This window comes from Diaporthe batatas (assembly GCF_019321695.1).
Source record: "Diaporthe batatas strain CRI 302-4 chromosome Unknown Contig00005, whole genome shotgun sequence".
Classification (NCBI taxonomy): domain Eukaryota; kingdom Fungi; phylum Ascomycota; class Sordariomycetes; order Diaporthales; family Diaporthaceae; genus Diaporthe; species Diaporthe batatas.
In genome coordinates this window covers 830,072-842,225 of record NW_025408552.1, presented here as the reverse complement: position 1 = coordinate 842,225, position 12,154 = coordinate 830,072, and the positions used below count along the sequence as shown (strand labels likewise).

Genomic DNA, 12,154 nt, shown 5'->3' with positions numbered 1-12,154 from the left:
GCGAGAGCTGCGGGCGTTGGACCTCTCGAGCCGATGATCCGGTTGATGTGACATCGAGCGTGACGGCTGCTGGGGGCGGGATGGTGCTGGCGGGTCTCGGACAATGAAAGTGCTGTTGTCGTTGAAAGCGTAGCTTGGGAGCTCGGCCACCCCGCGGTTGGCGGACACGTCCACATACGAGTCCCTTTTGCCGCGGTCCTGGCTACTCACAGGCGGCTGTGCCAGAAACATGTCACGACCCGAGTCGACACACTGATAACAGAAGTTTCTCGGGAAATGGTGTAGAAACTCGCGGCAAGGCTTCGACTTGCTCCAAAAACAGAAAAAGCTGCTCTTCTTGTTCTGACACATCACACCTCTGGTGTGAATGTGCCCACAACCCCCGTACCACGATTTTTCGGTACACATGATGGTCAATTTGACTTGGTTTGACTTGACTTGACTTGACTTGCCTTGCTTCTCTTACCTTTCTGGTTGCTCGGATTGGGTTATATGGGGTGCGATACAGAAAATGCAACGGGGAAATAGCCATATATTTGTACACTGTCGGATCTAGTCTGTTTACTGCCATTGAAGACAAGGACTTTGTGAGAGACTTTGCCATTGTATATGATCCCCTTGTAACGTTTTGCTGGTTGCAAAGATTGAGCAGGGGTTCTTTGTTGGAGGCAGTCTATATTCCTGCGCTCAATGGAAATGGGACGGCGCGCGGACAGCAGGACGACGGCACAAGCTACTCGTTGAAGAAGAGTATTGTCGTGAGAGCGGCTCACTCCTTTTGTCCTCCTCATCATTCACAAAGAAATTCAACCCTGGCCTGTAGTTTGTCTTTCAGTTCGAGATATTGAAAACCCCGGGCGTTGCCATTTACTTGACTTCTGGAATCTCGATAGTTTTCTTTGGTCTATCTATCCGCTTGAAACAACACCGCACCTCGCCTCGCCACTCACGGGTTACCAACAGTCTTGACAACATACCCAAGACCGCAAGACATGTATTTTTCTTTTTGTACTGGCAAGAGACGAGGCAAGGATCGCCTTGAGGCCAAGGCCACCTCGAGGAGCCCAATATCCTGGACCCCCAGCCCTCACGGTCAAGTCGAGAGCTCGCGGCTTATTGCTGGCGACAGTAGCGCGGCCCCTGACCTGACCAAACTCATCGATCGTGCCGGTGCTACGTCTGCTCGCCTGCCGTACCTCAACTCCAACGGGGCGGTGGCCACAAGCAACCTGCTCGTTGGCCATACCGAGGACGGCGTCAGTCGCCTGGCCAAGGAACAAGCCCATGCCGAGCGTCGATCACGAGCGGCAAGGCCGTGGACGTTCGGCTCGCTCTTCTTCTCTAACGCGTCGCTCATAGGTGTGGACTTCCAGGAAGGCATTCTTGGTCTCTATGGCCAGCGCAGCAGACAATCTGTACAGATAGACGAGACCCCAACTGCCACGACCTGCCGCGGTCATTGGGAGTGGAAACTTGTCTACTGCGATTTTGAAGGCTGCAGTGTCTATCATAGGCCCTCTGAACATCCCCCGACTCATCCACCTGCTCCCGAGAAGGTCGAGAGTTTGCCGGAAAAGACAGCCAACGTGCCGTTGCCAAAGTCTCAAAGGGCAAGTATCACACCAAGCCTCGAAGAACAGCTGACCGCCCAGGAGTCAGACGAGGAAAGTGTGGATTTTCCCTTCAAATCCCACCTATGGGGAGAGGATGTGGATGAGCAATCGGTCTGTGAGGTTACGGCGGTCGCCACGCGGCCGGGAACGCCCCAGCTGGTTACCCTTAGCCGCAAGCACGAGGCGGGAAGCGTCGAGACCATGAGTGCGGTCCCGAAGCTCAAGGCTGAAGAGGCTGCCGACGAGCAAAGGTGGTCCACTCAAGCTCAAAATGGCTGTTCCAAAGCAGCCGCAGAGGCTCCAAAGACAAAACGGCCCCAGTCATTTCGTCGTTTGGCGGGTCCGCCGTCTGGTCCACCCTCTGTGCCATTGCCCCCCAACCCTCCTCGACTTGTCTCTTCTTCGCCCATGCGATTTAGTGAGTAAGTATGCCTGGTGGCTAAATGCCTTGCTGGTGAGTAATGACAGTAGATTAGCCATGAAATCCATTTCTGTTGACCAGCTTCTAGCGCTTCCTTCGTAATGTCTGATCGCTTATCCCCATACTAGGCTCTTCCTCATAGTCGGGTCCACCTGCTGTGTGCAATCCTAGTTGTGTGAGACCTGGATTTGTAACTCTCAATATCTAAGGTGAGAAGGGTTGTTGACAGAAGAGGCCTTTGCTCTGCCCAGAGGGCACCAGTTGTGCAGAATCTCCTTGGTGGACTCACCGCGAGCAGACCCAACACGTCCAAGCCACACCCACAGCAAGTTAGTCAAGTTTGTATATCTTTGCACGTGCTTACGGTTGTCGTGATAATGCGTGACGTTCATAATACTAAGCATAGGATTATGCGGTATGTGGTTACAATGGATTGTCCCTGCACCGTCGGCATCCTAAATACTGTATCTTATATTGCACCATAGCAACCCCGTGGTGTCTTACTGAAGCAGAGAGGTTCGCCTGAATCTGCGTTGCCGCTTGCAGCCGGGAACCTCGAAATTCCATTTGTCCTGTGCCGATTGTGAGAACCACAAAGGCCAATCATCAGCTTAAATCTTTACAAAGACGCCCATTTTCTGAGTACCTTCCCAGCGCGTCCGAGGTTGAGATCATGTCCATCTTTCAATGCCTATTTAGCAAAGTGAAGATCGTAACCGAGCCACTTCCGCCTCAGGACCTGGTCGACACTGAGGCCAGGGTAGCCGTACGTGAGAGGCAGGAAGAAGTACCAGCCGAACGCTGCCAGCGCTAGAATGACGACACACGCAATCCATGCGCTGAGCATGCTCTGGCCAGCGAATCGCTCACGAGCCGAGATATGCCTCCTTGGCCCAGTCTTCTTGCCATTCTTGCCAGATTCGGCGACCTCCTCGGTGGTATCCGCGTTAAATACGAACTCGAGCAAGGCGCCCGTGACCAGCGTGGAAGCCAAATGAGCTGGAAGATAATGGTGCAGGAACAGTTGGCGACCCATCACGTAGAAGGGGAAGTAGTGGGTTGCCCACGCCAAAAAGAAGAAACCAGTCGAGTTGTAGAGACGAGATCGGGTTCCTGTCACAGGTCAGCCAAGAAGATCAACACGCTCATGTGGGGCTACAACTCACTGTGATCCAGGGCATCAACACCACGCCTGAGAGAGAATTGGTCCGCAGCAACGATGCCCGCGTAGACCGCGAGCAAGCTGCTTGCAATCCACCAGCCCACAGGGTTGCCTAGGAAGTAGATTTGCTGACGGGTGTCGCTCTGGGTCCAGAAACTAACACCACGCAGCAGGAATGGCCATTGGTAGGGCTGCGAGGCATACGGGTGGCTGCTGGTCAACTGGTTGTTGTGCCAGAACATTGAGCGCTGCAGCTCGAACCACTTCCTCAAAAATGGCAACGTCTTCACCTTGCGCTCAGGCTTCTCCCTCCGCTTGTCATCGAGAGGCAGGGATGGGATATCCTCAACCAGCCAAACATTGGAACTTGGCGCAATCTGCTTGTTTCCGTTGATCTCCTGCTGCTTGTGACCCCATTCCGGTAGGGGCGTCGTGTGGGTCCACATGGCAACTTTACTAGGGTTGTGGATGAACTTGAAGTGGCTCGAAATGCTCTTGAACTCCTGGTTCTTCTTTCCGCCTTCGACGCGGATCTCGAACAGGGTATCCTGTGACCTATCGCCGTACGCATCCGTCAGGGAGACGGTTGTAAACTCCTGGTTGGTAGGGAAGTACGGCGATGCAACATCGTGAGACAGGAGAATAGTATCGGTGACAATGTGGCGGAGTCGCACAAGGTCGTGGTTCTTAACGGCACGGCCCAACTTCTGGTCGTCTTCCACCGGGAGGATCTGCCAGTAGTTGTTTGTGTCATTGTAAGGGTATCCTGTGACCTGCTGACCTTGGCTGGAAACCCTACCGTCGTCGTATCGCAGAGGGTAGTGGTCCTCATGACTGTGCAGGTATGTCTTGGTCTCCTTGTGCTTGATGGTGATCGAGTCGTAGTAGTTGACGGTGACCGCGTTTGACAACATGACGTTGTCGCTCAGTGTCTCCTGGAACTCGGGAGTCATGAAGTCGTCGCCTGGTCCAGAGCGGTTGAGGACGGCGAAGTGAACTTGGAACCAGAAGAGGTAGAAAATGAAGGGCATGACAATGAGGCCAAACGCTCGTGCCGCGAAGTGCTTTGCAAAGTTGGGCATGCTCAGGGCTCCGCCGGGGCGCTTCACATCCAACAAATCCCACAGATCAATGGCCACAGCGGAACCAATGGTGACAAATGCGAAGAGGCCAACATATTTTGTTGAAATATCGCAGGATAGGGCGAATCCTGTGAGAATGAGCCACTTCCACCACTTCCGGGAGAATGCCTCATGTCGAAGCTTGTAGAACTTGATGTATGCCAGCAGGCTGCAGGCCATTGCCAGGACAAGCGTAGCGTCCAGTAGGATCAAGCGCGTCTGGCCGATGTGGGCATTGTCAAGGAGGACAAGACCAGCGGCGACCACGCAAGCAGGCAGGCTGTAGCCCGACTCCCACATGATCATGTAGGTGACGGAGACTGTCAGCGCACCGAGGATGGCCGGCAGGGAACGGAACGCCACGAATGGCACTTTGTTCGCAACGTAGGAGTCGCCGATGTTCTCGAAGTGGAAGTGCCCATCGTAACCAACCAGCCATCCCATAAATGCGAAGAGAAGCTTTCCGAAAGGCGGGTGCACATCGAAGAAGTAGGTTCGCTCAAGGTAATACGAGGCAAACTGCAGGCAAAACACCGTCAGTGAGAGTACTCTGCAGCAGCGCAACGACAGGTTGAGGCTGAAATGATCATACCTTTCCAAAGTGGACTTCGTCAAAGACGACCTCGCTGGGGTGGCTGATGCCCCAGAACCTTGTCACGAAGGCGAGAGCGGTGATGATTGCAAGGGCAATCTTGTATTGCAGGTCGGAGTTGTTGGTAGGGGTGTTGGCCTTGACAAGCTTGTCAATTTCGACTTCGTCGCCTGTTGAGGCTGCTCCGTTCTTCTTGGAGCTGGCCACATTTCTCTGGCGCAAGCCCTCCTTGGAGGCCGAGCTTGAGACCATGATGGGCCTGTGGGTTTGGCGGGTCTGGAGGACAAACAAAATGTCAGTTCTTGGACTTGAGGATCCCCGTGTACAAAGACGCTTGAGAAAGAAGGTTGAGGTTCGCAGGGGAGCTCAACAACAGCTGGCAGGATCTGGAAGGTGGCCAGACACCACTCACCCAGACCAACCAATGGCTCGTCAAGGGGGCCGACTAACAGCAGGCAGGCAGACAGCAAGGGATATGCGGGCGAGGCTTACAGTATCTGGGCTGACCAGGTCGACAGGGGGGGCAGTAAGGTGGTGCCACTAATGAGCGTGTAGAAGTGAAGCTCTCAAGGAACCATGAGAGGAACAAGGAAGGTAAAGGTGTTTATAGACAGCCTGCCCTGGGGAGGAAGTTCATCTGGCGAGAAGTGCTCGAAGGCGTCCCAAGTCAATTGAGTGCAGCGCAACCTTGTTAATTTTAGGAGAAGACGACAGCTTGGCATCAATCTGGCCCGTCGTCAGCTCCCTCTAGCGCCTGAAACAAGTGCTGGGCCAAAGCTCCACCGATTATCTAAGGGGGAGGAGAGGGAGCTACGGAGTACCCAGGTACATCACTCTATGCCGCGCCCAGGGATGCACATTGCACACAAGTACAATTTGGGGTTCATTTCAGGGTCGACACTTATTCACACGTACCTGCATGACTGTGTGGACTATCTTCAACCCCAGGCTGATATCTGGGAGCTGAAAATCTCACTAGTAAAGAGAAAAGAAGAAGAAAGGCCTTATTCCGAGTCTAATGGGGGTTCCAAGATACTGAAGTAAGTAGTAGAGCGTCTATTCTCACCGGGGGTACGAGGCGCCAACCCGCAAGCTTGGTCGGTGCAGCTGGGGCTATCAGTTTGGGCCTCCTGTCCGAAGACGGAGGGAGATGCGTGCCTCCCAGTGACAAAACACCGCATGACCCGGCATCAATTGTAGACATTTTGACTCAAACCCCTCTCCTCCAATGCTTCCAGTGCGCCGACTCACCAGGATCCCACTCTCATCCCCCTTTGTGAGATCGTTGACAGTAGCTCCTCGAGCCGCCCCATTCTTCAGCCACTCCAGCCACTCAACCCGCCGAGTCTCAACCATGGACGTCGTCTACACCAAGGATGCCCCCCAGCGTGAGTGAACCCGCCTCGCGTTCCTCTCAATTGGCGCTCACTGACTCCTGGAACAGCTGTTGGGCCTTACGTACGTTGAGTACTTGGAGGGAGGGGAAGGGTCGTCTTCACTAACACCACCTGCCTATTCTAGTCCCAGGCCATCAAGACCCCCACGGCTATCTACTGCTCGGGCCAGATTCACTTTGATGTCGAGGGTAACCTGCTTGGGGGTACCATCCAGGAGAAGACCGCCACTTGCATCCGCAACCTCAAGGCTGTCCTCGTGGCTGCTGGCTCTGACATCAACAAGGTTGTCAAGGTCAACATCTTCCTCGCTGACATGAATGACTTTGCTGTGCGTGGAACCCCGAACAACCCGAACATCCCCCCCCGGCGGTGACTTGGCCAACAAACTGACCTCACATTCCCTCTTAGGCCATGAACGAGGAGTACGCCAAGTGGTTCACCCACAAGCCTGCTCGTAGCTGCGTTGCTGTCAAGACCCTTCCTAAGGGTGCAGACGTCGAGCTTGAGGCCATTGCACTTCCTTGAAGAAGAAGTTGTTCCGGACAACTATCGGGTCGAAAACATGCGAGCCAAGATATGTCCCATGTAGCATAGATGCCTACTTAGGTTGAAGACAAATAATCTGAACCTTGCAGCCTCCCATACGTGGCCCCACAAAGCTGTGTGTATGTCTTCAGCCCACCGCAGATTCGATAGCTGCAACACTCTCCGAAGTTCAACCTCCCGAGTTGAGCCTGACGGTCTCTCGAGACAGGATCATGTGACTTGCGCGGGCCCGACTGCCAGCAGTAAACATCCACCGTGGGCCAGTCGTGGCTGGGATCCGTAAAGAGCAATGAAGATTTTAAAACAAAGGCTACTTGGCATCAAGACCTGCGAAACAATACCCTCAACCTGCAAAGAAAATCCAGTCCTCGTGCTTGACTTCAGTCGAGCCTCGCCCGCATCATGACCCAGAGCCACCATCCTGCCCACGAAGCAGCCCATGTGGCCGCCACGGCGAGCAAGCCCAGAACCACGAGGACGGTCCCGCGGATCTGAAAAGCGTCGTCGGCCTCCATCTTCATGAGCTTCCGCTGCTTGCTGTGATAGTACCATCTCGTCCCCTCGCTGTCGCCTGCCGCGGCCTTCGCATCTGTCGCGTTAACCTTGACGTACTTGTACGGCGCCTGCCGGTACGCAATGCGGTGGAGCCACCGGGGCAGCTGGCTGGGCTCCTCGGAGTGGCTGTGAGAGCGCATGATGGAGTAGCGGAAATCAACCCAGGCCAGCGAGACTAGGAAGGATACGAAGATGATGGGTGTCATGACGAGCTTGGATATTTTGTCAGCTTTTCTTCAAGCCCGCTGAGCCGGGAATACTGTTCTCACCTGGTAGATGGTGGTCCATTTCGTGGATGGACCACCTTCCCTGGGGCTTGTGCCAGCCTGAACGCGAGATGACGACATTGTCGAAACCCAGTCGTGCCTTGCGAGACCGATAATGGAATTCAAGGGGGTGGATGTGACCGGAGAATATTGAGGTCTTTTGGCAATTGGCAAGAGGGTGCCCCAGCCCTTTGTATGCTTCAAGCTTGCCTGAGATGCAACTGGATTTCCGTCCGTCACATCGCCTGGCGCTGACGACACAGTACCGTACTGACGTTGAGGCACCCGGCTGCCAGCGCATCAGTCTCGCATCCGTTACAGTCTTTGGCACATATATATGTGTGTGTGTGCGTGCATGTTTGTGTGGGAACACTCAGTAAACAATACTTCAAATGCATTCAGAGCCAATGGCCGAGATGGTTGCCGAACCTGCCGGCCAGCTGAAGGCTCTCGGCCGTGAAGCCCGAGACCACCAAGACGACTAGTCTATGATGAGAGACCAGATGCCTGCACAGATGCTCTGTCGTCTCCCTTGACTCTAGCCACATTGCAAATCCCACGCAATATCTTTCCAAATATTGGAACAGATAAGTCTAAGCCATTCATACAGGGCGTGAAATAACACTTAATTTGGTAGACTATTGCCTTGTTGTGGTCTGCCCTGTTCACCTGGTCTACTGGGCACCACCGTACAGCAGCCACCCTCAAAACGGCAACCCCAGGACGGACAAAAGGTTTCATGAGACTGGGAAAATCCAACGATGCTTGGTAGGCTGCGTGCACACAAGTCCGTGTCAAAGAGATTAACAGGGCTGTGTAAGTCATATATGGGTCAGCAAATACACGATCTCATATTAAAAGGGCGGGCCTAATCCATTCTGTCATGCGATCCATCGGGGCACTCAGCCTTCCAGCCCAAAGATAGCCGACGGGCCAGAACGAATCCCCTGAAAATCATATCAGACTCTAGCTACCTGGTATCTGTCATCAGGCGTGTCTGCCGTTGTTGCAATGAGCACACGACTGCTGCAGTGGTAGAGCAGATGGCATTTTGGGATCAGGCATTTAGCGAGTGGGCTGCCCAAATGGCATTCTGGAAGGGGAAATGAGAGCTGCAAGGATAGCCCCTCCCTGGATTCCTGGTTGCTGTGGAAAGGCGCCAGTCGTGCGGCAGTCGCGTCTCCCGTACGTACCATCAGCCTTAGACACGTCAATCATCAGGGTCTCCTCATGGGCCTCAACCAGGACAGTCAATAAACATATTCATTCTATGACGCCTGGCACCCCTCCAGCCTTTGCCAGTCAGAACTACTGAGGATAGCGCGCCAGCGACAAACACCGCTGTCGATATTTCCAATCCGACGAGTATTAATTTCTTTGACTGAACCCTGCATTTCGCCCGCCACTTCAGCTGTCCCGTACTTCGTACTCCGTATCTATACCCGTTGCGCTACTTCTTTGACTGCATTACTTTGCTGAAAGCATCATCGGGAGCACCCACGTCTCTTTCACGTCGTCCTTGATCTGCCTCTGGTGTATCTGAGCACAGGGCCGTCCTCTGCATCGCCGCTAGCCGCCAGGACCCTTACTCGGCATAGCGGCAGGGGAAACCCTCGACCCGTGCATCGTGTTAGACTCCAGTAAAGGGAAACCTTGAGAGTCGCACAATACGACGACACACCCGCACACCCGCACATCTGAGCGGTTGCCGTGGGCTCCCCTCGCTTCCGATCGTAGACCGGGCATCTTCTGCCAGACAGAAATGCCCCATTTCTTTTTCAACACATCGAGGAGGCCCCATTCCTCGAGGAATCCTGTCTTTGCGATCCACCGGGACAACAAGGGTACGTCAGTGCTTCTGAAACATCCACACCTAAATGCAGCCACGCAGGCCAAAGCGAGCGAGGCTCCACCGTCTGTCATTTGGCTCGGCACATTGCCCCTGATTTGTTTACTGCACGTCTGTTTCCGTCTTTCAAACACCACACTTTCAGGGACCAGGGCCGGCCACGACAAGAGTCGTGTTGGAAAACCTTGCCTAAGATGCGGAAGCTCATGTTCTCCCCCAAAGCCAAAGCAAGCAAGCTGACACGCCGCGACAAAGACGCTTCTAGCCGACCCGGGACATCAGACTCGAGCATTTCCAGGCTGTCCATCGATGAGCCGCCCAAATCGCCCAGACCAAGCTTTAGCTCTACCTCCAACCTCACCAACGACTCCAAGGGCGCCACCACCATAGATAGCCTGGCAACCCAGGAGTTAAGGCCCCCACCTAGCTCCCCTTCCCAACGCCGTCCGTCCTCGGCCCTGGCTGCCCCTGAAGGCCCCAACGGCACGCCCCGGAGGATGGCATCGATCCGTCACGTTACCAGCTTCGACGACGGCCCTACACCCCCAGCCGACTCCTCCCTAGAGGCCTCACCTTCGCTTTCCAACGGTCGCTCAAACTCTGTGCTCTCGAGCTCCCCAAACAGCAACGCCAGTGCAATGTCGCCTACAATGGAGAGGAGACAACACGAGCCGAATGGCACCTCGGACAGGATACCGGCGGGCCGTCTGAGGCCCAAGATATCGCAACAGTATCTGGCGAATGCCAGTCACGATGGCAGCCGGCGCGCCCCCTCCCCAAGGTCTGTCGAGATACCCCAGAGGGAGAGCAGCATTGGGGGCCCCGAGCGGTCAGCGGCCAAGGCGAATCCAGATGGACAGGACGATCCCAGTTTCGACTCGGCGGTCGGCAAGGCTGCACTCGGAAAGACCGGCCGAGTCATGAACAAGCTTATATCAGAGAACGAGGCGCTGAAGCGAGATCTGCGAATCGAGAAGCTCAACTCGGAGGAGTCGAGGCGGGAGGCCAAGCTCCTCCAGGACAAGATGGAGAGGATGGTCGCAGATTACGAGAGTCGCCTGCTGGAAGCCAACGTCACCAAGACCCTGCTAGCCAGGAAAGAACGTCAGGTCGAGGGCCTGCAGGGTGTTATAGAACTCGAGAAGAAACGGACAAGCGATGCCCAGAGTAGGGAACGGACCTGGAAAGACGAAATGGAGAAGATGCGAGACGAGACGACCAGAAAGGTCGAGGACGCCACGACTCAAGCGGCGCTGATGGAGGGCCGGTACAACGCCATCAGCAGCCACTGGAGGGATCAAGGCGAGGAGGTCAAGCGTGCCACGTCCAAGATGGGCAAGGAGGTCGCGAGCCTGGTAGCCGAGAGGAAGAAGGACGACGAGAAGATCACCACCCTGAGAGAACTGTGCGACCAGCAAGACGGAAACATCAAAGACTTGTTACAGCAGAAGGATGCCCTCACGCGACAATTCGAAGCCTACAAGAAGGAGCAGGAGGCCCTGCTCCAGAACATCAAGACGAACGCATCCAAGACAGAAGCGGACCAGGAACGCATGCTGCGGGAGGCCAAGGAAACACTTGACAAGCTGAGATGGGCGCTGAACATCAAGGAAAACGTCAAGTGGGCCAAATGAGCTAGGTCACGTCCAGACCACGGCCTTCACTCCTCTCGTAGGGAGTTGACCCAATCTCAATACTTTACTTCACGACTTTCCTGCCTGCTTTCTCTGCAATTTGGAGACGGAGATACCCATTATTTCGAACGCTTGATACCGGGAACTGTCCCTCTTCTACGACAAGGACAAAAAGGAAGATCGCCTTTTTGGTCCGCACACTTACTAAAGAAACTCTCCTTAATTCGCCGGCCATGCAAAGAGGCAGATATGCACTGCATGTAGACCTGATTTCTTCGATTCTCCCCATCATTTCCCCCAAGGCATCAGTCCGCAGCGGCGCATCATATCACGGTGTTATAGGGAGTCGGAGGTTGTTCCCTCTTGGTTGAGCTTTGCCCAATATAAAAAGACGAGTGCCAATTATTGAAGACCAAACTGCACAACGAAGGGTCATCTTTCCATGTGTTACGATGACTTTTTAGCCTCTTATACATATAGTTTCTACACTTGTCTCTTAACTGGGCACGAGTCTTCGTCAAACTTGATACGCAAACTATAGAGGATGGCGTAGGAGGCTATCACAATTGACGAAGAATTATACCATATCAGAAGTACATAGCTGGTGGCCAAATCTGCTCGAGCGATCTTTGAATTCCTGGCCGTTGAGAGACTAGCAACTGGCTGCTTGCCATGCATTTAATGCGGTCTATCTATGTCTCTCCAGCTGCGTCTCCATTCGACCACCTGGCCTATTATGCTTGTATATGCTCGAATGTCAAAACCTTCCACATTCCTTGCATACTATTTATTGTTCGTCTCAACTTTCACACCACGAAGCACCACTGGCGAATCACACACACTATTACCATAACACTACCATAACTTCCCAAGGGTTCATAAAGAAAATGCATGACACCATATCAGAGCCTCTGTGGCCTACATCCACCTTACTTGCAAGAAGTTGTTCTGTAGACCATGTCCCCAGAGCTCTCCCTAAGTAAGCTGGGGGCCTATCC

The 12,154-nt window shown here is 54.1% G+C and overlaps 4 protein-coding genes across 4 annotated transcripts; 2 read left to right on the top strand and 2 right to left on the bottom strand.

The window, feature by feature from the left end:
* Positions 1–992: 992 nt before the first annotated feature.
* On the top strand, positions 993–2,039 carry KVR01_004880 (uncharacterized protein; the record flags this gene model as incomplete). Its single annotated transcript, XM_044793166.1, has 1 exon — positions 993–2,039. The coding sequence occupies one exon, from the start codon at positions 993–995 to the stop codon at positions 2,037–2,039; it is 1,047 nt and encodes a 348-aa protein (XP_044645325.1).
* Positions 2,040–2,312: 273 nt separating this feature from the next.
* KVR01_005553 (dolichyl-phosphate-mannose-protein mannosyltransferase) lies at positions 2,313–5,606 on the bottom strand. The gene is made up of 4 exons (XM_044786136.1): positions 5,360–5,606; positions 4,910–5,185; positions 3,201–4,836; positions 2,313–3,147 (listed from the first exon to the last, which is right to left on the bottom strand). Exons 2-4 carry the CDS (start codon positions 5,159–5,161, stop codon positions 2,726–2,728), a joined length of 2,310 nt encoding a protein of 769 aa, XP_044645998.1. The 5' UTR covers positions 5,162–5,185; positions 5,360–5,606; the 3' UTR covers positions 2,313–2,725.
* Positions 5,607–6,924: 1,318 nt separating this feature from the next.
* KVR01_005143 (uncharacterized protein) lies at positions 6,925–8,087 on the bottom strand. The gene is made up of 2 exons (XM_044782750.1): positions 7,677–8,087; positions 6,925–7,619 (listed from the first exon to the last, which is right to left on the bottom strand). The coding sequence occupies exons 1-2, from the start codon at positions 7,752–7,754 to the stop codon at positions 7,233–7,235; spliced, it is 465 nt and encodes a 154-aa protein (XP_044645588.1). The 5' UTR covers positions 7,755–8,087; the 3' UTR covers positions 6,925–7,232.
* Positions 8,088–8,539: 452 nt separating this feature from the next.
* On the top strand, positions 8,540–11,780 carry KVR01_005006 (uncharacterized protein). The gene is made up of 2 exons (XM_044782951.1): positions 8,540–9,517; positions 9,778–11,780. The coding sequence occupies exons 1-2, from the start codon at positions 9,436–9,438 to the stop codon at positions 11,154–11,156; spliced, it is 1,461 nt and encodes a 486-aa protein (XP_044645451.1). The 5' UTR covers positions 8,540–9,435; the 3' UTR covers positions 11,157–11,780.
* The last annotated feature ends 374 nt before the right edge of the window (positions 11,781–12,154 follow it).